Consider the following 23,322-nt stretch of genomic DNA (forward strand, 5'->3'; position numbering starts at 1 on the left):
GCCTTTACTCACACCAAGTAGTACCTCATTCCACAAGTACTTCCATGGCAATTATTATTTGTATTACCTTAATGCCTAGGGCCCTACACATAGACCAAGACCCCATTATGATAGGAGTAGTACAGCAAACAAAAAGACAGTCTCTGCCCCAAAGGTCTTACAAACTAAGTAGGAGACAATAGATGAATATAGACAGGAGTACAAGGAAACAATGAGACAACCTAGGTCAGCATAATAGGCATTGGTCTGTGCACACCAGCAGCCTACCTGTTGTCAAGTTTTTTGTAGGCATCACAGCAAAGGGGGGATTTGAAGGTAGCTAATTAGGTAGCTTTGTGCACATTTACAGTGAGTGCCTCCCAAGCATGTGGGGCAGTGTGGTAAAAGGCACAAAGGTGCTTATTTGAATATTTAACAAATGGGCAGTGGAGACTGGCATCATGGGCTGATCAGAGGCAAGCATGAACAGATTGACAATGAACAATAGGTAACATGGTAATTGATTTGTGAAGGGCCTTGAAAGTGAACACAAGCAGCTTATGCTTGATGTGACAGAGAAGGGGAAGCCAGTGGAGAGATTCAAAGAGAGGGGCAACAGCAGAGCGGAGGATGTAGCTCACTGTTTTAAAGATATAATCAACAATTTCTCAGTCAAACCACATTTAAAGTGGACAAATTTTCTCTTAATGCTTACTTATTTAGTGTGTGTTTGCACATCCAGCATAGATTCTAAATTTGCTTAGACCAACCAGAATAGAATAAGGACACATAAGTATGGGTTAAAGTCCACTGACTGCAACCTTATTAATAAGTCTATTAGCGTTAAGATATGGATCTTACTATTAACCTGGTGACATGATACCCTCTGGTGGCCCTATCAATAAAGTTCCAGTATGCCAAAACAAAAGATGCACTTCATCCACTAACAGACTCTACTCCGCCCCCACCCCCCCCATGAGTAAGTATCAGGGCAACAATGAGGCATACCATGTAACAAGGCCTGACATGCTAGTGACATCAGTCTAGTGTCAACACATTGAAGTGCCCAGAATCTGGGATAAGGGATAAAGAACACCAGTTATACAGGGATTACCATTTATACTTTCTAAGACCATTTCTTCCCACTAGTCCCTGGGAAGCCAAGGAACCCATCCAATCAGGTATGAATGCACGAATAAGCGGAGGTCTACACTTAAAATACTGCAGCAGTCCTTCAGTGAAGATGCTAATATGCTGATGGGGGAGCTTCTCCTGTTGATGGAATTAATCCACCTCCACGAGAGGTGGTAGCTATGTCCACGGGAGAGGCCCTCCCATCAACATAGTGCTATCTACACTGGTGTTAGGTTGGAGGTTAATGATCTGGAGGATGGCGTGGACTGTACCCTCAGCAGGTTTGCAGATTACACTAAACTGAGAGGAGTGGTAGATACGCTGGAGGGTTAGAGATAAGAGGATTGGACCAAAAGAAATCTGATGAGGTTCAACAAGGACAAGTGCAGAGTCCTGCACTTAGGACGGAAGAATCCCATGTGCTGCTACAGACTGGGGACTGAATGGCTAGGCAGCAGTTCTGCAGAAAAGGACCTAGTGGATGAGAAGCTGGATATGAGTCAACAGTGTGCCCTTGTTGCCAAGAAGGCTAACGGCATTTTGGGCTGTATAAGTAGGGGCATTGCCAGCAGATCGAGGGACGTGATCATTCCCCTCTATTCAACATTGGTGAGGTCTCATCTGGAGTAGTGTGTCCAGTTTTGGGCCCCCCACTACAAGAAGGATGTGGAAAAATTGGAAAGAGTCCAGCGGAGGGCACCAAAAATGATTAGGGGGCTGGAGCACATGACTTATGAGGAGAGGCTAAGGGAACTGGGATTATTTAGTCTGCAGAAGAGAAGAACGAGGTAGGATTTGATAGCTGATTTCAACTCCCTGAAAGGGGGTTCCAAAGAAGATGGATCTAGACTGTTCTCAGTGATACCAGATGACAGAATAAGGAGTAATGGTCTCAAGTTGCAGTGGGGGAGGTTTAGGTTGGATAGTAGGAAAAACTTTTTCACTAGGAGGGTGGTGAAGCACTGGAATGGGTTATCTAGGGAGGTGGTGGAATCTCCTTCCTTAGAGGTTTTTAAGGTCAGGCTTGACAAAGCCCTGGCTGAGATGATTTAGTTGGGGGTTGGACTAGATGACCTCCTGAGGTTCCTTCCAACCCTGATATTCTATGATTCTATAACTGTCACTCAGGGGCATGGATTTTTCACACTCTTTAGCGACTGTTATACCGATGTAAGTTTATTGTGTAGACCTGGCCTGAGTCTGCTCCACTGTCACGTTGATTAATTCTGTCCTCCTTGAAAGCACTAAAGCCAGGATAATACCTGTCACGCAATTTCACACTTCCTTCTTGCGCTTTCAGCGCAAATTCACATTTGCAGAAGAATGTGACCTTTTTCCTTTCTGTGAACATTAAAATCATAATTTCTTTGGACAAATGTTCATAAAAAATGATGGAAGAGGATTGCAGATGCCATGTAAGTAAACTTACAGTTTTTATTTGAATGAATACTCTCGTTTACTTTTTCAGGAACCAGGCAATTAGCAAATATCAGCATCTCTTCAGGCAAACAAACATTCTCATATATGGCAACGATAGCTGCATCCCATCAGGAAGAGACATATATAAACTCATAGAAATAACTGGTGAAAAAGGCCTGTTAGATCATCCAGTCCATCCTTCCTGGTCAATGCAGCATTGTTCACTACAACAACATTCACCAGTGCTTTTCACCGTACTTTCTACATGACACAGTTTCCACCATTTAGTACTCACTGTTAGGAAACTTTCCTTTGCTCGGTTTAATACTGAGGGCATTTATTACAGATGATTGTATTGCACACACCAATGGTAATTTATTAAGTAACAAATGTTATAAATTGTCCCTTTAGATTTTTATGTTATTTGCATTTTGGGTCCAAAAAAGATGGACAGAGTCCCTTTTTAAAATGATTTGGTGCCTTATTGAGCCTTAGTAGTCTTCAATACATTTCTCATGCTTTTTTCATCTAGACACTTTTACTTGTTACCTACTTCAGTACCAAAGAGTAGGAAACATAATTTACCTGAACACCCACCTACCCACCTCCAAAAAACAAAGCCCCACTCAGTTTGAAAAATAATAATAATAATAAAGAAATCTGAAAGTGTGTTTTAGAGAATCATAGATGTGTAGGGCTGGAGGGACCTTGAGAGCTAAATAGTGGAGTCCAGCTAAAAAGCACTCACTAAAATTATACCTCCTTTTAGAAAAATTGTATTTTCACTCACACACACATCCACAGAAGTCTGAAAGTCAACATTTGGGAGACCCAAACAGTCCCCCTCTGCCATATAACTCTTCAGAATCACAGAAAGATGAGTCTGTTTGGGGAGGCAGGTATGTGTTAGGCTAGCTTCCAAGTTAACTATGGAGTGGCCACTCCCAGCATTCACCTTATCTGTAAAGAAGGGGGATCTGCAGTAAATTAGGCTCATCATCGCTAGTTCTAAAACTATAAAAATAACGTTTCCTGATCCTCTTCCTGTCCTCCCACCAATATAATGCATTGTATTGGCATTTTGGAGCCTGAAGATTTTGGGGTGCTAACCAGAAGGCATTACTTTAGGCTTAGGGAAATAAAAATGTGTCTGAAGTTCATAATACTCTTATATTCATATAGCACCTTTCAGCCTGGAAGATCCCAAAGCACTTTACAAACTTAACAAGCTACTATATTACTATAAACAATTTAAAACAGCAAGTGAAAATACAACTTACAATGGTGTCATAGGGCAGTCCCACCTGAGCGCTGTCCTGCTGCAGGATACAGCATGACAGGTGCAACTGCTTAAGTTTCCTTTCTTCAGACTTCCCAGAAATAGTTCAGTGCATCATCCCAAGTGTAATAATAGCCCTTGTGGGGTCACTTATTCCCAAAGTCCCATGAACATAAATTATTACAAATGTCCCACAGCCATAGTTCATATTTCCCCACCATAGTAAAAACAGTACATGCAACATACTGGTCCAGCATCCCTCACTATGTCCCAGCCATCCAGTGCCATCCTCTCCTGACCTTACACCAGGACAGCCCCCCAACCCTTTCCAGTGGAGTGCCTGCTAGGGAGAGCTGGGGGAACGCCCACAGCCTCTCTGCTGGGAGCTTCGTTGCCAGGGAGCATCGTGATTGTGTGAAGGATGATCTAGTCTGACCTTCTACACATTGCAGACCACAGAACCTCACCCACCCACTCCTGTAATAGACCCCTAACCTCTGGTTGAGTTACTCATTTTCTTCTGGGTCCAGCTCTGCAGGTCTGGAAATGTCAGCAGGTAATTTGCTCCCCTGCCTTCAACCTTCTCTAGCCCTTGGCTCCAGCTCTCTGGCTTGAAGCCAGCAGGCTGCTTCTGCTTATTCTTCTCCTTCTCCTCATCCTCCCACCACCACCCAGCAAATCCCTCTTGCTGTTCTTCTGGCCTTCAGCCTTCTCCCACCCCCAAATGTACAGTCTGCAGCAGCTTACCTGCCTTCTTCTTCACTGCCAGGCAACCCTCACCTGCCCTCATCTTGATAGGTTCTGATTCACCAGCTCTCTCTCGCTCTCTGATCCTTTATAGCCCACAGGTGCTGTCTCACCCTCCTAAATTGGCAAAATGGGAACACTTGCTCTGGCACAAGGGAGCTGGACCTGCTTCATTCACAGGGGCCAGCCAGATGGAGACTGCAAGGGGAGGTTTATAGTTAAAATGTAAGTTGAAATTTGGCCAGGGCACTGGCTTTAATGCCCTTAATTTTGGAGATCAACCCAACTGCACTGAAATCAATGGAAAGCCTGTCATTGACTTCACTTCAGGCTCATGAAGAATATTTTGGGATCTTTAACTGGCACAAAAGGTCAGGCTCTCAACTGTAAGTCTCATCCAAGGGGTGAATATTCAGTCTTATTTTATGTTACTGTACAATATTTACCCCTCTGAGGTTAGGTTGAATTTTCATCGAGAGATGTAGCCTCCTTAAGATATTTTGTCTCTTTGAATTTTAGATCTGCAAAACGAGAATCAACAGTTAAGAAGTGAAAACATCAACTTGAAACAGCGTCTTCAGCACTATGATCAGATTCAGGAGCTCACAGAGATGTTGCAGGAAAGTCACAGGTATATTGAAGATCCTGGTCAGAAATAAAAGAAACTACATAAGAAACCCTTTGGCATATTGAGTACTTTGAAATTTTAAATTCATTCTATATTAATGTACCAGAGCTTCTCAGTTAAATGTTTACTATGAGTGGCAGATGCTCAATACATTTAAAATGTAAACATAGTAGGCCTTTTCGTCTCAGTATTTAATGAACAACAATGGAAAGTTTACATAATGATTTCCTTACTGCTCCATAGTACATTTTTAGTCCAGAGTACGGAGTTCTTTAGGTTCTGTGGAGGCAGAGGCAGCAGAAGATGCTGCTTAGCAACCAGTCTGCTCAGCCAGCTCTCTACCTCTTAAATTGACAATCTATAAAACTAAATCAACAGCAACATTTTAAATATTTCATTTGTTTTTTCAAATTTTAAACTGTGAAGATTTATACTCAGTTGAAAGTTGAATAACTTACTATCCTGGAGGAGGGTGAATGGGATGAATTAAAATTTTTAATTACAGAAGGAAAATGATCAGATACAAATTTTCCATTCCGCTTCATGACATCTCCACTAGTGCATAATTTTGAGAAATAACAAGCAGCAACAAATTGAGATGGGTGGGTGGGGGTCTGAATTAACACTGTAAGTCAATTAATGGAGTTAGTCCCAAAAATGTAGAATTCCTGCCCCCTATGGAAAGCAGGCCCTGGGCCTATATAAGGACCACTGCCTGAAGTATACTTCTACCAGAGAAGGGCTCTCTGGGCGGGATTGAAGTCTGTCTTGTAATGTTTTATAAAAGTACACAGGGATGACTACATTGCTGCTTTTCAGATTTCTTCTGGGAGTGCAAGTGCATTCTCTACTTGTTCCTTTAGCCATCAGGTGACCATCAATCTGCCCATTGAAGCTGGTACTGTGTGCTGTGATACCCTCTGGAATTAGTTGGTTGGAGGCCTTGTGTGCCTCTCTGATGCAGCACTACATCCATTTTGCCAGCGAGGTGTAATGTGCTAGATCTCAATCATTTTTCGCAGAAGGGGGAAGAAAAAGGATGATGGATTTCCTTCTAGGTTCTGTATAAATTGAGATGGAATGTTAGTGCTCTGCATGCATACCTCTCAGGGGGAAAATCCTGAATTTTTGTTTAAAGACACTAGCTGAGAGGGAGAAATTGAGGCTGGCCCTCCCACTGGAGGAAAATAGCTGGGCAGCAAGAGGAAGACAGGACAGAGCAGATGGGTTGCTAAGCAACAGCTTGAGCGGCCTCCAGTTTCACTGCTGAAAGGAGACCCCTGACTTGGGCTAACTCACTGGAGAGGTTGTGTACAAGAGAGACTAGAGACATGTTTTATGAAGGTGTAAATATTGCTCTATTTTATTATTGTTTGAATGAAAGGATTGGAATGTGTAATGAATTATTTTATTTTAATTACGTGACTAGTGGTGCTCTGTCAAATTGGGAGAACTAGAATCTGAAGGACGCTGTTTATCGCCAGAAGAGATAGCGGCAGAGGTATTGGCAGTGCCAAGTGCCATACGCACTGGCCTACTAATGTTTTATGTTTGTACAGTGTCCAGGGGATTAGATGGCTGATTTTATGAATTGAATAAATAAGTTTCAGCCATATTCTGGCGGGATCATCTCTTGGGAGCAGAAAATATCTTCGTCTCCATGCCCATTTAAACATTTTCCCCTCTGCCAAAACAGTCAGCGAGGAGGGGTTGAGTACTGTGTGGTTTTTTGTGATGTAGTTACATGCTATTTGAGAAGATGAACTTGAAACAACCAATTTATTTCAGTGTAATGTAGGCCTTCTGTTCAATGGTAATGACTTTCAGCCATTGATCAACGTGGGCTGATTTAAACCAGTGGCAGATACTGTGGCAAAAATCCTATAGGGTCTCATAGAAACAACTCATTTTAATCAGGCCCTGCTATTCTACAGAAGCTACAGATTCTCTCTACGAGGTTGATGCAGCTGTAGCATCCCTCACAAAGGATTTGAATCTTCTTTAGCAGCCCATAGAGCCTCCCTGTTAACCACAACTTGCTGGAGTCAGAGTGTCCTGGTGCGATAGGCTAAAAAACATCCGCTCCCAGAACTGTGATTAACTCAAGTCAGTACTAAAGAAAATATACCTACCGACTCCGTTTGTGGTGGATGGACTATGGATTCCAGGGGCTGATGGTGAAACTCTGGCTAGGAGCCAAGTCTGGCATTTTCTGGGACTGACCTTTGTCCCCAGTATAAATCACCTGAAACAAGTTCTCTTGGCCGCTAAATGGTCACCTTTTTAGGATCTGTAATGTAGCGAACAGTTTTATATTCTAAACTTGTAATACATGATATGTGATGTGATCTACTAATAAGAAATTAATGTTTCTGTCCAGTTATAGAATAACTCATTTGGTGAGAGGATAGAAGGGGCATGACCCCAGCCCCTTTTTGTTGTGTTTTTGTGCTTTAGTAAGTTGCTCTCTCTCTCTCTGTGTTCTGGGGAGATGAGATTTGGGCCTTATTTTGAAATGGGCATGGTGCATACATGCTAAAAAAAGTTCCCCTTATAAACTTTGTTTTTGTATGACTTATAATTTTTGACACTTGTTCTTAAAATCAATGTCAGTATATATCTGAAAGATTGCTTTGTATAACTTCCTTTCAACATGATCTGGAGATGGGACAAAACTAGGGGGGAATCTTCAGCTTCAGATAAAATGAAATGTGGATCTGATAAATCCCAATTTTGGATTTGGAAAAACAAAACATCCTTGGTCTTGCCCATCGGTGTCCTGAACATATGGGGTGAGAGTCTGTGCAGTCCTCTGAGTGGGGAGGGTTGCCATAATAAGGTAACATAATACAGTATGTCTATATCTTGGCAGTTATGAGGATTTCAAAATTAACACAACAGCTTCTTTTATAGTTGTTTCAGTGGCTAAAAAATAGTTGGCCAGAACTTTCGTAATGTAAAATACTATTTTACGTCAGCTGAGGATTTAGGCCAATGAAGGCAAACTTGTTCATATGGAGAGCACTTCTATTTGAAATGTATTATTGAGATAAATCTTTCCGCTAAGGAATGTTTACTTGGTCATAAATTATTCCTAAAAATCTCTCTCTTCTTTTATACATTCAAAGTGGGGAAAAATAGCTCACAATAGCTTATTCCGTAATAGAATTACAAAGAAATAGTAGTACCCAATAGAAATGTGAAAGGAAGTAAAAAGACTTTATAAAATGGTTGAAATAATAAGCACAATTAGATGTTTGGATTGTTTATTTGCAGAACTTTGGTTTCTACCAATGAGCATCTCCTGCAAGAATTAGCAGAGACACGTACACGGCACAGGACTGAAGTTGAGCAGCTACACTGGAGTTACAATCAGTTAAAAAAAACAATGGATAAACATCCTCATAGCAACATGGACAACAGCAGGTGTTAGTGACAATCCAAGGAAGTTTATTGTAAATGATTTATAAGAGGTGACACCCTTGAGTTTATCTGACTGTGTGAGCAAACATTTACAACTGCACCATGAGTTGATGTCTTTGATACCTTTTATTTATTCAAAATTGTTTTTCTGTCGTTATGCATATGAATTGTTCAGCAGAGACTTCTCCAGAACAAATCTTCACTTTCTTTTTTACAGAAACATGGATGTGCATGATGGCAATTTAAACCCAGTCAGAAATTTTGGTTGAGCACTTTCAGTCCAGAACTCAGGGCTACCTAAAGCTAAATGTGAGTTCAAATTTAGAGCTATTATTTTGAAATCAGGACCTTAAGTGCCAATGGCTGAGTTAGTTCACAAGGACATAGCTCATATTTTTATATATAAATGTAGTATAACGTAAGTTGAATTATAGCACTGATTTGTACTTATGCGCTGGGTACTGCTGTCCATATTATCAAATGTAATATTAAACATGGTTTAGAAGGGAAACTTTTTAGGGAAATAGAAAATATTCACTGCTTGCTCTTTCAATTCCACTGTGGGTGAGCACCTGTAACAGGTGAAACTATACAAAGAATGTATCTGTGATAGTCCTTTGGCCTATGTGTGATTGATAGTAACTTTAGTTATTCCATTACAAATAACACTATCAAATATTTTCCCTAAACAGCCATCATTGTCTAAGGCTTTTATTTTACTCTCCATAACTTTACTGAGTATGAGCTGTACTCTGGTACTCTTTCACCTACTAGTACACTAAGAGTCACATTCTCTACTGAGATCCGCCCTCTTTGGTCTCTCAGGCAGCACAAAAAGGGTGGATTCTAGCCAGCAGAAAATTTCCCCGTCAAATGTGCATTGAATTCTGCAGAAAAGGACCTGGGGATTCCAGTGGATGAGAAGCTGGATATGAGTCAGCAGTGTGCCCTTGTTGCCAAGAAGGCCAACGGCATATTGGGCTGTATTAGTAGGAGCATTGCCAGCAGATCGAGGGAAGTGATTATTCCCCTCTATTCAACACTGGTGAGGCAACATCTGGAGTATTGTGTCCAGTTTTGGGCCCCCTACTACAGAAAGGATGTGGACAAATTGGAGAGAGTCCAGTGGAGGGCAATGAAAATGATTAGGGGGCTGAGCACATGACTTATGAGGAGAGGCTGAGGGAACTGGGGTTATTTAGTCTGCTGAAGAGAAGAGTGAGGGGGGATTTGATAGCAGCCTTCAACTACCTGAAGGGGGGTTCCAAAGAGGATGGAGCTCGGCTGTTCTCAGTGGTGGTAGATGACAGAACAAGGAGCAATGGTCTCAAGTTGCAGTGGGGGAGGTCGAGATTGGATATTAGGAAACACTACTTCACTGGAATGGGTTACCTAGGGAGGTGGTGGAATCTCCATCCTTAGAGGTTTTTAAGGTCAGGCTTGACAAAGCCCTGGCTGGGATGATTTAGTTGGTGTTGGTCCTGCTTTGAGCAGGGGGTTGGACTAGATGACCTCCTGAGGTCTCTTCCAACCCTGATATTCTGTGAATATCTTGTCTGATTTAAAAAAAATAGCAGTTAATATCTGATGCAGTTACTCTCTTCTGCAATAAAAATGGATCAGGTATAATCTATTTTTAACTATAGTCTGATCCATAACTTTCTTGAACATTTTTCTCGTAATCTTTTTCTAATAAAAGAAATTCAAATTATTTGATCTCATACTAATTACTCAATTCTGATATACAGTAAATACAAGTCGCTTTTACTAACAGCTGTTCTTGAGTGAAGCAATAGTAAAAGTGTATATGTAACTTTAAAAAATGAAGGGTTTTTTGTAGTTGGATTAGTCAAAAGGGTTCTCTTCTACTTGAGACTTCCCATAAGTATTCTGTAAGAGAGTCAAGTATCAGAGGGGTAGCCGTGTTAGTCTGGATCTGTAAAAAGCAACAGAGGGTCCTGCGGCACCTTTAAGACTAACAGATGTATTGGAGCTTAAGCTTTCGTGGGTGAATGCCCACTTCGTCAGACGCATGCCTGCAGCGGGTTGGACTAAATGACCTCCTGAGGTCCCTTCCACCCCTGCTACTATTCTATTCTATGTGCTTTTCCTTTTTGGAATCTTTCCAATGAACTTAATACATAAACAAACCTCAAAAATATCATACCTATGTACTCCTAGCAGTCGCCTGCACGTTCATGGTAACTTAAGCCCTCATTAATCATATTCATCATGTGGGCTGTCACTGGGTTATGACTGGCAAGAATCCTGGCTAGTCTGAATGTGATAAGCAGGGTTGGGTCTGGTTCCTATTTAGATGGAAGCTGTGGAACAAATTCCCATGATGCTGCCTGGATGTAGACAACTAGGCTGTGGGATTGGGTTAATAAAGGAATGAAACGTTGAGCTTTGAACAGAAGCTCGTTTATCTCATTTTATTAAAATTGGACAAATTTAGTCATGGTACAAAACTATTCATTAAAGTGATATTAAACAGCTGTTTTTTTTAAAAAACTTGTTTTTTATTGAGGGGTAGGGGAGAAGCTAAAGTTGCCTACATGCCTATGCTTCAAGAAAGGCTATTGGTGATTCAGAAAGTTGCCCTTTCCCCTTGGCTGGTACTGAACCTCTGTGTTAGCATAGCATTAAGAGTGCCTCGAATGTGAATGAAGCTTTCTTTCCAATATCCTGCCAGCTTACGCTCACTATAGATACCATGGCCCTGTATGCAAGGGTTGAAGGGCTAGCCCCAGCATCCTAACTAAATCCCAATTTGAATCATTGTCCATCAGGACAATTCCCCCTGCATCTCCATTGGTTACAGGATTCTTCACTTCCTGTTTTAAATTGATGTGTAGGGTTGCTTTGTGCTGTCTTTCACCCCCCTAGATCCATTTCAGTGGTGGTTGAAGTGACTCCTGTAAATGATTTGTCTCTCTCACCAACAGAAGTTGGACCAATAAAAGATACTGCCTCACTCACCTTGTCTCTCTAATATACTGGGAGAGACATAGCTACAACAACACAGCATAAATATAAATGATAGTCTTTAGTGATACTCCATAATGCATAGTGCTGTATAAATACATTGTAAATACTAAGATATTGTGCACATAGTGTAAAACCAGCAGATCACTTTTTCCTGGTGCAAATTTCCACCTTAATATTAGCATAATATTTACATCTTAATTGTCAGAGGTAAGGCCAAGGAGCACGCTTTTACAATGGCCAGAGCTCAGTAAGAGTGATGTAAACACATTTGCAAGAAATTAGCCAAACCCTATTTCTAAGCTCCGAGTGATTGTTGCTGTTAGAGGGGAAAAGGGACTTGGGTTTCTAGCTCGGTGGGAAAGATGGTGAATATGAGAAACAGGTAAACAGAAGTCATTTCAATTACTTTAAATAAGGGGGTGGGGAGGAAAGGAAAAGCACAAAAACAAAGTGAAGAGGAGCAAAAGAGAAACTAGGGAAGAAAAGAAGTCTCAATGCCTAGAAATTCCCCATCGTCTGAGGGTATGTCCTCACAGTATAGTTAGCTCAGGTTCTTAGTCAGGTGTTGCCCCTGTAGCCCCCTCTCAGCCACACGCACATCTCACCTGAGTTTAGTGGTGCTTGCATTCAGGGACAGCTGGGAGCATGGGTTAGAGCCTGCTTTCATTCTGGGTGGTAACCAGCCACCCTTGCTGTGAGCATGCAAACTGACTCACTTCAGCACTGATAGTCCTCCACCGCCTTCCCACAATTCCCTCCATCTGCCCAGAAGGACAAACAAGTTTGCCCATAATTCACTAGGAAAGAATCATAGCACTTACAGCAGCACAAAGAAACATGAGATATGCCTCCAGAAGCTAGAGTGACAAATGGAGAAGTGCAGCACTATTGATGACAGAGTAACTGGGGTATGGCTTTGAATTGTGGCAGCTCGCACCTGGGCTACACTAACTCAGGGCCTCAGACCCAAGTGCTGATCACTTAGGGTACCTGTGTAGTGAAGACATATGTTAATAATATGAAAACAAATAGAAAAGTAAGAATCAGCATCTAAGCCAAAGTGAGATGTAGCATAAGCACTATTTTCTGCCATCATTTCATGGCTTAGGAAAGGGAATTGGTCCTGTCCGTCTCATCTATGTTATTTCTTAAATCCATGGACTGAGTTGGGGAACTAGACCAGGGATATACAACTGGACAAACAAGAAGCTGCAGTAGAGCTAGTGAGTTAGGCACACTTGCCCAAAGTGTTCCAGCTACAGTAACAGCTAAAACTTTACCTTTGCGTTTGTGCTTGCAGCATCCTTTGATGTTGAATGATTTTTGTATTTGCAATTAGAAAAACAAACAGCCAAAAATGTGCTATATGCATAATGTATTCTTGAATGCAGAAACTCACGAGCGCAAAGCACATTTATGGCATACGCGTTCACTGAATGGTCAACATGGTCTGGCAAGAGAGGCAGGTGTACTAAGCACCAGCCTACTTTTAAATGATTCTATACAACTCCACCAACAGTTCTAGGCATTCTAAGCTGACTGTAAATAAACCAGCAGATGAGATCAAAAGGTGAGTGGGCTCTAGCAAGGGAGCTAGTTTGCTAAATCAGCTTTCAGATAACACACAACAGTCGCTTATTATAGGACAAGCACATTTTGGCCCCAAATGCCCTTTGACTAGGAATGGCAGGGTGGACTTCGTTTGGGCTTATTTGCTTTGTGCTATATAAAAATGTCCCACTTATGAAGGTCATTTATCATTGAAATGTTCTCATTTTTCTAAAAGTGATTCTCTATTGCCACATTGCCTTGGATACATAAACAGTACACACCACTTTTGCCTTATCAGTATTTAATTAGCAGAGTCAAACAAATATTTATGTAGTTAGTTGTGAGGGAAATAGTCTGTGCTGGCCAAATTCTGTGTTACGCCTGCACAATCCCACTGAAGTCATAGTGTTTGTAAAGCTGTACAAGAGGGCAGGATCTGGCTTAATGCTTTTGCCACAGACCCAGGCAGGCTTCCTTTGCTGGCTAACTCCCAGTCTGCTGTGAGGAACCCACCCTCTGGAGTCCCAGGTATTTTAACCCCCTAGAGGCCAGTCATTGTCTCAGTCTTGGGGTCCCAAAGCCTCTGTCTAGCACTCCCTCCTGAGAGCTGGAACCTGCTGTTCAGCTGCCTTTAAGCATATGCTTAAGCGCTTTGCTGAATAGGGATGGATTTAAGAAAATGCTTTAAGTTAAGCACATCTGTGCTTTGGTGAATTGGGGCTGTGGTTACTATGCTGTTATCATAACCACTTAAAAGATGTTTGTCTAGTTTTAGAGCCTTCAGGCTCAGATCATTTCAGTCTCATGAACACATTTCAGCCTTATACACTCTGTACCTCAACCAGATGGGTATGCCATAATGCAGGGGTTCTCAAACTGCAGGGCGGGACCCCCAAAGTGGTTGCAATCCCATTGTAATGGGGTCGCCAAGGCTGGTGTTAGACTTGCTGAGGTCCAGAGCCCAAGCCGAAGCCTGAGCCCCACCGCCCCAGGGCTAAGGTTATATGCCCCTGCCCATCTTTGCCCTCCCCCCCAACTCAGGGTGGTGGGGCTCAGGCTTTAGTCGCCCCCTCCTGGAGCTGTGTAGTAATTTTTGTTGTCAGAAGGGGGTCATGGTGCAATAAAGTTTGAGAACTGCTGCCATAATGAACTTGAGTTGATTTAGCAGTATCAGGCTAATTAAGGAGGCCATCTCAGGGCTACCCACAGCCCTGGTGCAGTAGGGGAGGAACCAGAACATCATGCACTCTGAAAATGAATTTGGCATATGGACCCTAGAGCACTGGAGCTAGCAGCTGTGGTTTGGCTCAGCCCCCAGCTTGTTCTAAGATGTACGTGGGGCTGCAGTCAGGGGGATAATCATGGAGCCATAACCAGCTCTCTGACAGATTCCCCCTCTCTGATGCAGCCCACAGAAGCTAGAGCACAGAGAATCTGGCCCAGATAATTTTACGTATTTTAATTAAATAATACTATGTCACATACACAGTATATATATCCTGCATGCACATATACATACATGGAATTACACAAATACATAAACACAGCTCCTTGAAATGGGCCACTGAAAATCCCAGGCTTATTCTGTCAGTCAAAGGATGGTGCAGGCCATCCTCTTGAAATTCTGTGGGATTTGGACCCTCAGTTCAGTTGGGCTCCTTTGAAAACCCTAGCCTTAATTTCTAGATTCTCAGTAAACTGGATTAGTGGACTGTAAAACACCCTTTCTTTAGAGGTTTTTGAGTTAAAAAACTGACCTTTCCATCAAAAAAAAAAAAAAAAAAAAAAAAAAGCTCCAAAAAGTCATGTTTTATTTGATTTCTGCTGTTCAGGTGACCAACCATACATGCTTAGGGATCACCAACTTCACAAACGACAGAGTTCTTTGAGGCAGTCATGTTGGGTCTGAGGCCTCTATGGAGAAAGAAGGTCATCGGAGGTTTTCAGTTCTACTTATCAGATTTTAGCCAAAGACATTTCCATAGGTGTGTTTATTGAGGAAGTGATTGCAAAAATAGCATTCATTCCCATAGTATGTATGGGACAATTCAGTGGTATGTTGCACTATAACATGTTCAATCATAGACTGATATTAGTATTGTGATAAAGTAGGAAAGTACCATGTACAGCTTCCACCATAGTACTTCTACAACTCTTAAACAGCACAACGTTATTGTGATATTATCTGCTAGCACTGTTTTAGTGTATGTTCTGATAAAATAGCTTCATTCTATTACTTTTTATCATACAACTGCGAGGCATTGAGGAATATTTATATTTATGGATAAAGGCTCTGTGATTATGTTAAAAACCTTATTGAGCACAGACTACTTTTTTTGTTTAAAATAAAACTAAATAATGTTGCAATGTTAAAAAGTCATTGAGGGCGAGCAAATGCACCATTGATAGATAGTTACATCTGCCCAATCATCCAACAGGCAAGACAGTTCCTCTCTCCAAAGTCCATTTGCTCCACAGAGAAAAGAATGTGTTTGCTTTTTCAGAAGGAATTATATTTATTGACAGCTCTTCCTGGGAGTAAAGCATTTATTGTCACAACACTTTCTGTCAACAGTAGAGTAGCAGCCTAGGAGCTTGAGATCAGAGACCAGTTTAAGTACTGTGAATATCCAAACTTTTATTCATGATGAACTTGTATTCATTTTTATATTTTCAGAACTCCAGGACACTCATTATATAGTCCTAGTGTCATAACAAGATGCTTAGCTCTTCCGCTAAGCATAGCTTTTCATCTTCACAGCACTTTGCAATCATTAACGAAGCCTCACATTGCCCCGAGTAAGATAAATAGGTAAGAATAATGATCCCCATTTTGACAGATAGGGTAACTAAGTCTGAACGGAAATGTGTCTTTCAAAGCTAGAAGTGGGAAGTGTCAGTCAGTGAAGTGTTTTTAACAGTAGTTTATACATTTATTGCCAATTACCTTAACAGCTAAATTACAAAATGACTTGAAACAGACAGTTTAACTAATAGTTAGTATCATTTACTTTATGAAAACAAGAGGCTAACATGTATTAACAGATTTATTGATCACTTTACCGACTTAAGATACAATTTTATACAATCAGTAGCAATAACATACATTATGAAAAGCAATACTCCTTAGAAACAATGGCGTATACAATACGAATTTTACTAAAAGTTTTCAAACCAAGCTTTTACAGTGCTAAACAGACTACTGCCATACTTAAACTTTTCCTCTAATCATCAGGAATAATGTTGTTTACTTGACAAAGTAGCTTGTCCATGGTTAATGTGGTTTTAGAAATCAGCAAGACAACTTTAAAAGGTTTAAACATCCATAACATTGTCATTACTTTAACATTCACACTGATAAAGTGATATATTTAATACTTTATAGCATTATTAAACAGTGTAAAAATATATTGCATATATATATATGTTTCCTTTTTCCTGAAAAAAAAACCTAGTACAAACTAGTAGTATATGATTCCCTTTCAAGTTTCTTTCTTTATTTTTTTTGTTAGATTGAATAGTAGTTGAAATGAAACTAAGATATGGGAACAGAGAATCACTGATGTGCTCCCCTCTAACCTCTGTCATAGCTACTAACCCCTTGGCGCACTGGTGGGTCCATCTTTCCTGCCATTAAAGCCAGCAGATGAAATCCTGTCCCCATTGATGTCAATGGACATGGACTTCAGTGGGGCCAGCATTCTGTTTTCTGCCGGTGTTTTCTGCAATGAAAAATGCCTGGCTCCCTTCACCAAGAGATTAAATACCGCAGTATGTTTAGCCACTACAGTAAAAATTAAGAAATGCTACACTCAAATTGTTCATTTGCAATAATGAAAAAAAAATCAGTGATAAATTAGTCAGAAAAAAGTAAACTTGTAAGGTTAAATGATCTTAGGTTTTTACAATGTTGAAAATTTCACAGTGGACACAGTATGCTAGTACAGATGAATGTTAATGTTTGCAATGTTTGCAATACTAAACATTGAGTATAAGGTAATCATAAGTACACAGCAGCTTCCTGGTTTTCTGGGCCAAGACGAAAGACATAACAAAACAGGAACAAGAAATGATAAGATTAATTTTAGCTACTTATCAGGCTGTACACGGCTCCAAGGAAAACAAGAACAAGACCCATCTCCATGTTGCAAACAACTATCTAACACAGATTGCCGCTACTACTCTAGCCAAAGCAATTCTCCTTCCACACTAGTGGGCAGGTCCTGACAGTAAGCACATCCAGACATATGTAGATCCAAGACAATATAAGCCAAATCAGATGTGTATATTGGAACAGGATGAGACAGATAAAAGATGTAATTAAAGAGCAATGGATAATATGCATAAATAAATGGCCATGGCTGAAAATGAATTATAAAAAACACCCAGAAACTGAATTCAAAAAATACTCTTCTATATAAATATATATTTTTTCCGGTGATGTTTAAATTTATGACATGATTAAATCTTGGTAAGGATAAACCTCAACCTATATACCCATTATTGACCATTTCTTTAATCGGCAGCATTTTGAGACAAACAAACCATCTTATACTATTGGCAATATGGGGGAAAACCTCCCAGTGGAGTTGTCGGCTGAGGCTAATATATTCTGAATCCAGCACAGAGAAAAAACACTCATGTTACACACTATAATTTGTTGTTGTCTTTGACTTTGTGACTTCATGTAATTCATTGCTTAGTGAATGTACTTTGTCAACAGGTTTAGGTTCTTGTGTGTGTGTCCAGGCTTTTACACAAGGCCTTTATAAAAGATGTGTGTATATATAGTTAGTAAGAATAATTTACCACAGAAAAATAAAAAGCTATATTTGATGGCTCCATTAACGCGAACTGTCTTTAACAGTTGAACTATTTCACATTTTTAAAATTACTTTGTTTAGAATAGCACTTGAGCAAGTACCAACACAAATTCATCTACTGTAAACTGGAACCTGAAATAATGCACCATCATCTGGAAGTAGATCACCTTTCTGTCTTTCCTCATTTTTTTTAAACCATCCATAGAATAACTCCTGATTAAAATGGAGAGTTATGTGAGGCACGTGAGTATATTTTTTCAAGGCTGTATTTTTAGTTAATTTGAATATAACTTTATTCATGTGGCACTAAAAATCAAAAGTAATTGAATCTTGAGCATGCATTATTAAGAACACTGGCTGAAATAACCACTAAGTGACGGGTCTCTTTAAAACATATATTCAGAAAAACATTAACAGTACAATGGAAACGGCTTCCATCAAGTGCCATGTACTTTTCAGTTATTCAGGAAGTTAACAGATGCTTATACATATATTTCAAACATGAACTCATCAACCAATGAGTGATTGACTTCAGTGGAGAGTGCTGGATGATCAGCAGTTTTCAAAATCAGGCCAGTTATTTGGATCTTAAAGAGGAATTTAGGAGCTTAACTTTAGACAGCAACTTTGGATAATCTTGGCATTTGTTTATATACTGTTTACACTTGCCCAAATAGATCTGTATACATGAGAAAAGATGGTACAGTATAATAGCCATTTCAGAATGGCATTAGAACACTTCAGTAATACCATGCATGTGTCAATATCCAGCAAATGTACTCACGGCTATTTTCCTTATTTTTAATCAAATTGCTTTGTGTTATAGCAAAAATCCACTTCCCCCACATAAGCAGGAAAGAGGAAGGTAGTTTGAATGAAATAAGAGCTAATCCAAAACCCAAACTAATTCCAATCCTTTTTTCAAGGTTAACAAAAACTAAAATTAGACATGTCTTTTTACCTTGTTTTGAAATCCACCTCTCTGGCTTCAGAGCAATATAGATGAGGAAATATTGGAAAACTATGAAAAATAGCTGTCCTTGCAGTATTCCCACAGCTCCTGATGTCATGATCAGTTCTTGGGCAATGGAGGTTCTGTCTGCAGCGCATCCAAACCTTCGGAGGCTGCCCCATCACTAGTTTGAAAGTCAAAGTTTCAAGAGCTTCCTTCTTATATTACCATTGCTTTGGGGATCTAGCAAGTGATTGTAATGGTGGTAGAGTGTCTCTTGCTGGCTTTATGGATAAAAATATGAAAACAGTCTAGGCACTATTTTCAAATATTTGGGTGCGCCAATGGGCATGTGGGCACCAAGTGCCAATGTGGGATTTATTTAGGTGTCCAGCTGAGGCACCCAGTTCAATTATGTGACTTGTAGCATTTATTATGAGTTTACTGTGAGTTTGATCTCTCTGCACTGATGTTTCATATTTTGAACGTTACTTTTTGGTCTAGTGTAATAATTATGGGCCCACACCTCAAGCCCTGTTCCACAGGAGTAAAAGGACACATTATTAGTCCTCCCCCCACCCCATGATTGTTGCTGAGGATGGCTGGCCTGGTGTAGTGTTCTGTACAGTAACTGCAGACCTCCTTAACAAAAAAAGGGGTGCAAAAGTGCATGAGGCCAAAGAGCTCAGAGTATGAATCGGGGCTCCCTGTCATGGATAATTGTAAAATGTTGCCCGGGGGCATGTGAGGGCATCCATTCTGATGACCTACTGTCCTCACCCTGACTGACAGCTGTTTCCTTTCCCAGTGGACCATCAGGGGGGAAGTGCTCCTGTGATGTTACCTCCTCTACTCTGCAGCTGCCCTGCAATGTAGTCCAGTGAGGGACAGTTGTGGACACGGCCCCCCAAAACCAGGAACGGGTTAGACATCTGTGCAGGAGCTATAGAGCTGCCCTGACCGGGATTTCTGTCCTCCATTGTATGGAGAGGGCTTTGCAGTGTCAGAGCCAGGCCAAGCCACACAGCTCTGGTCCGGTTTGGTAGGAGGGCCAGGATTTGGCCCCAATAGCTTTAAGTTTTGGATCAGCACCCAGATGGCACAAATACTAGTTACATCTACAGTGTAGGTACACACACGTACACACCTGCTTACAAAACATGTACAAATCTTGTGTATAGTATTACTCACTACTGAGTAATTGGCAGGGTAAATAAAGTACTTATAGTTTGCACTACAAATAGAATGTACAAAAAGGTGTGGTTACTTTGGCACACACTGAAGACTAATAGTTTGGAGGGCATGTGCTAATGCATGCAACACATTACATTTTCTCCTTATTATGAGGTCAAAATGGTTCTTGGCCAATGGAGGGCAGAGAACACTTATTCGGGATTACAAACAGGACACAGATAGACGCCCCCAACAAGTACATACATACATCACCATAAGGCAGGATTATGCTTTGAACAGCAGTACGGCATTGCACACCGAGGCACAAAGAATCAAACTTTATTTTGTAACAGTTAATAGCCTAAAAGAAATAAAAATTGATTTTCAAATTAGTTTTAAGATGTTTTGGGAAGGATAATGCGTCTCTAGAAAAAACATATGAAGGTACAACCAGCACTGCAAACCAAGTCAGTAAAAATTACTTCTAGATCTGAAGCATGAAATGAAATGTCAGATGCTGTAAATTAAAAAAAATTAATAGAGCTACTGGAGGGAAAAAACCAAGCATTATTCAAAATATTTATTCAGGGTTCAGGCCTTCTATAACCCCAGCATGTTTTCTTGTCCACACAGAGTCAATAAATGCACTGGTGCCGTGCTTTAGCCAAAAAGATCTTTGGATGGGAATGCCTAAACTGCTGAAAACTATGAAGAGGCTTTTGAGTTTAAAGATACCAAACAGAAAACCAACAATAAATCTCTTACTGAAGCCACACAGTTACTAGGAAATTTTGGTGAACTGCAAATATAAATCTGGTGGCTTTATCCTGGCCAGTCTCCCCTGTGTAAAATATTTACTTAATCTGGACTCATAAAAATATTTGATTACAATTCATCATGTAATTGCTCATGCAGAAGAGTTGTTAAAGCAAAATTGCCCTTTTAAATGCATGCGATATCGTAAGGCTGTTACAGCTTCCGTGGCCATAAATAAAAGGACAAAAACTTTCATTACTGACTGCTTTATATAAATGAGATTACAGGGAAGAAATCCTAAAGCGTGAGAGAACTATGCTGACTAAACATTAGAGCACATCATGTACTCAAAATCATTTATTAAACTAGCACTAAAGCAAGAATCAAATCTGATTTTTGTGTAACTTCACTTTTTAAAAATCGATTTGTTTCCTGAATTTCTTGGGCCCTGATCCTGAAAAGACTAACAATGCATGTGCTTAACTTTGCACACAGGGCGTAAAATTAAGCACATGTTAAGGCTTTGCAGGACTGGGCCCTGCCTTAGTGTTAATGGAATCGTAGGCATAGTATGACTTCTATATTTTGGGAGGAAGAGGGCAGCTCCAGTCAGGCCCACAGTGCCTGCCCCAAGCTTGCAGTTTGGGGAGTGGGGGGAAGATGCAAACTATGCCCATGAATGCAATTTATTTTTAAATTGTGTTTGATTTGTTTTTAAAATAGAGATTTTGATATCTGCCATATCACATTTGAAGTATCTTGTCATGTTTCAATACTATGAACTTCAAAGGATGCAAAATCAAATTATAAATTAAAACAAAAGATGAGGACTGCAAGATTTGTACAGTGACTTTTGTGTGTGTGTGTGAACTGAGAAGCATTGGGTGCTTCAAATCAGACTGACATGAATGTCCAGTGAGATGGAACGGACTTAGATGCATGGAAAAAGATCACAAGCAGAAAACCTGCAATGTACACAAATCCTGACACGGGACCATGCCATTTACCCTGCCTAGAGTAATGTGTACAATAGAAGCATACCTACTACTACACATATAGCTGTTATCCTCCACACACCCTGCTCTCCAAGTGCAGGGGCTGCAACTGTGCCTGGCCCTCATGCAGGCTACACAAGGGGCAGGCTCTTTGCATCCTTCTCACACTGAGCACCTTTGTAAGGGCTAGGTAGACACTGAATCTGAGAAAGTAAGTGTCTGTTTTGTGTTCTCACCTCCAGTTAGCAGCAGAGAAAAGACTCATCCCAAAAGATTTTCTTTCCTACTATCTCCCCTCTTCACCCTCATTTGAAAGTAACTTTTCTTCACCTGTTCTATTTAGCTTTTAAAAATTGACAATTGAAAAAATATTAAAATAAATACGCATTTAACATATAAATGCTTCTGTCAATCTATAATGTTGCTGTCGGTGTTATTTTCTTAAGGCCTGATCCAAAGCCTATTGAAGTCAATAGGAGACTTTCCATTGACTTCAATGCTCTTTGGATAAGGCCCTTTTAGAGCATGTTTCTTTTGGTAGGAACTTCGGTGGGCTTGGAAGGATTCAGTTTTTATCGTTATATGTTGGTAAACGTCCATGTCATCGCACACACGAACCAACAGAAAATATTTCCATAGATAATCATCAAAATTTATCAATAGGCAACGTAAGAAAAATGCTGCTTGACAACTTACTAGAATTTAAGGATATTTACTTTGTGTATTATGACATATGATGTTGATTTAGTTGGGATTAGGTCCTGCTTTGAGCAGGGGGTTGGACTAGATGACCTCCTGAGGTCCTTTCCAACCCTGATATTCTATGATTCTACAATTTGTGTTTTAACGGTTGCAAAGCTACCTTTTTTGACTTGCAACATCAACTGTCATTAAATAATTGTCTGACCACCCCCCAACTGGGAAAGTTTAACTACAACCTGCACCCACTAGCCTTAGGGTCCGAATCTGCACACTCTCCAAACATGGAACTCCTATACACAGTCAGTCCCTTTATGTTGTAAGGCTTCTCAAACACCCAGAGCCACAACTTTGAATCTCTTCACTTCTGTGCCCTGCCACACTTGTGTAGCAGTAGAGCACAGCAGCACTCTTTGAAGCCTTGACACTCTGTGGGATCAGCAGCATTTCAAAGATGTGACAGCTCCTACATCTCGCCCTGCAGGAGTGGGTACAGCCTGTCACACTAGCTGAGGCAGCTTCCTAGTGATGAACAGTGAAGTCAACAGGAGTTGATGGGGCTCAGCAACTTGCAGGACTTGGCCTTCAGTTTGGGCTTGATGCAAATCCCATTGACTTCAGGTCAGGATCTCAACGGCCGTGTGAACTAGGGCTGTCAAGTGATTAAAAAAAAATCACAATAAATCACGTGATTAAAAAAATTAATCGTGATTAATAGCGCTGTTAATAATAGAATACCATTTATTTAAATAATTTATGGATGTTTTCTACAT

The 23,322-nt window shown here is 40.5% G+C and overlaps 2 protein-coding genes across 8 annotated transcripts in view; one reads left to right on the top strand and one right to left on the bottom strand.

Annotated features, from left to right (window-relative positions):
- Window positions 1-11,123, top strand: part of CEP72 (centrosomal protein 72) — a 49,852-nt gene extending 38,729 nt beyond the window's left edge. For 4 of the 5 annotated variants that reach the window (XM_005296514.3, XM_065584059.1, XM_005296515.3 and 1 more), the window contains 2 exons: window positions 5,078-5,189; window positions 8,463-11,123. In XM_005296514.3, coding sequence (XP_005296571.1) covers window positions 5,078-5,189; window positions 8,463-8,619 — 269 coding nt within the window. In that variant the 3' untranslated portion in view covers window positions 8,620-11,123. Of the gene's footprint in view, window positions 1-2,413; window positions 2,529-5,077; window positions 5,190-8,462 lie in introns of all 5 variants that reach the window. The other variant, XR_255951.3, reaches the window with a different exon arrangement.
- A 9,299-nt stretch (window positions 11,124-20,422) lies between these two features.
- The window catches only part of TPPP (tubulin polymerization promoting protein), a 123,629-nt gene continuing 120,729 nt past the window's right edge, over window positions 20,423-23,322 (bottom strand). For all 3 annotated transcript variants that reach the window (XM_005296518.5, XM_042841973.2, XM_005296517.5), the window contains one exon: window positions 20,423-23,201. In XM_005296518.5, the coding sequence (XP_005296575.2) occupies window positions 23,180-23,201 (22 nt within the window). In that variant the 3' untranslated portion in view covers window positions 20,423-23,179. The remainder of the gene's footprint in view (window positions 23,202-23,322) is intronic.

This window comes from Chrysemys picta, chromosome 2, assembly GCF_011386835.1.
Source record: "Chrysemys picta bellii isolate R12L10 chromosome 2, ASM1138683v2, whole genome shotgun sequence".
Taxonomy (NCBI): Eukaryota; Metazoa; Chordata; order Testudines; family Emydidae; genus Chrysemys; species Chrysemys picta.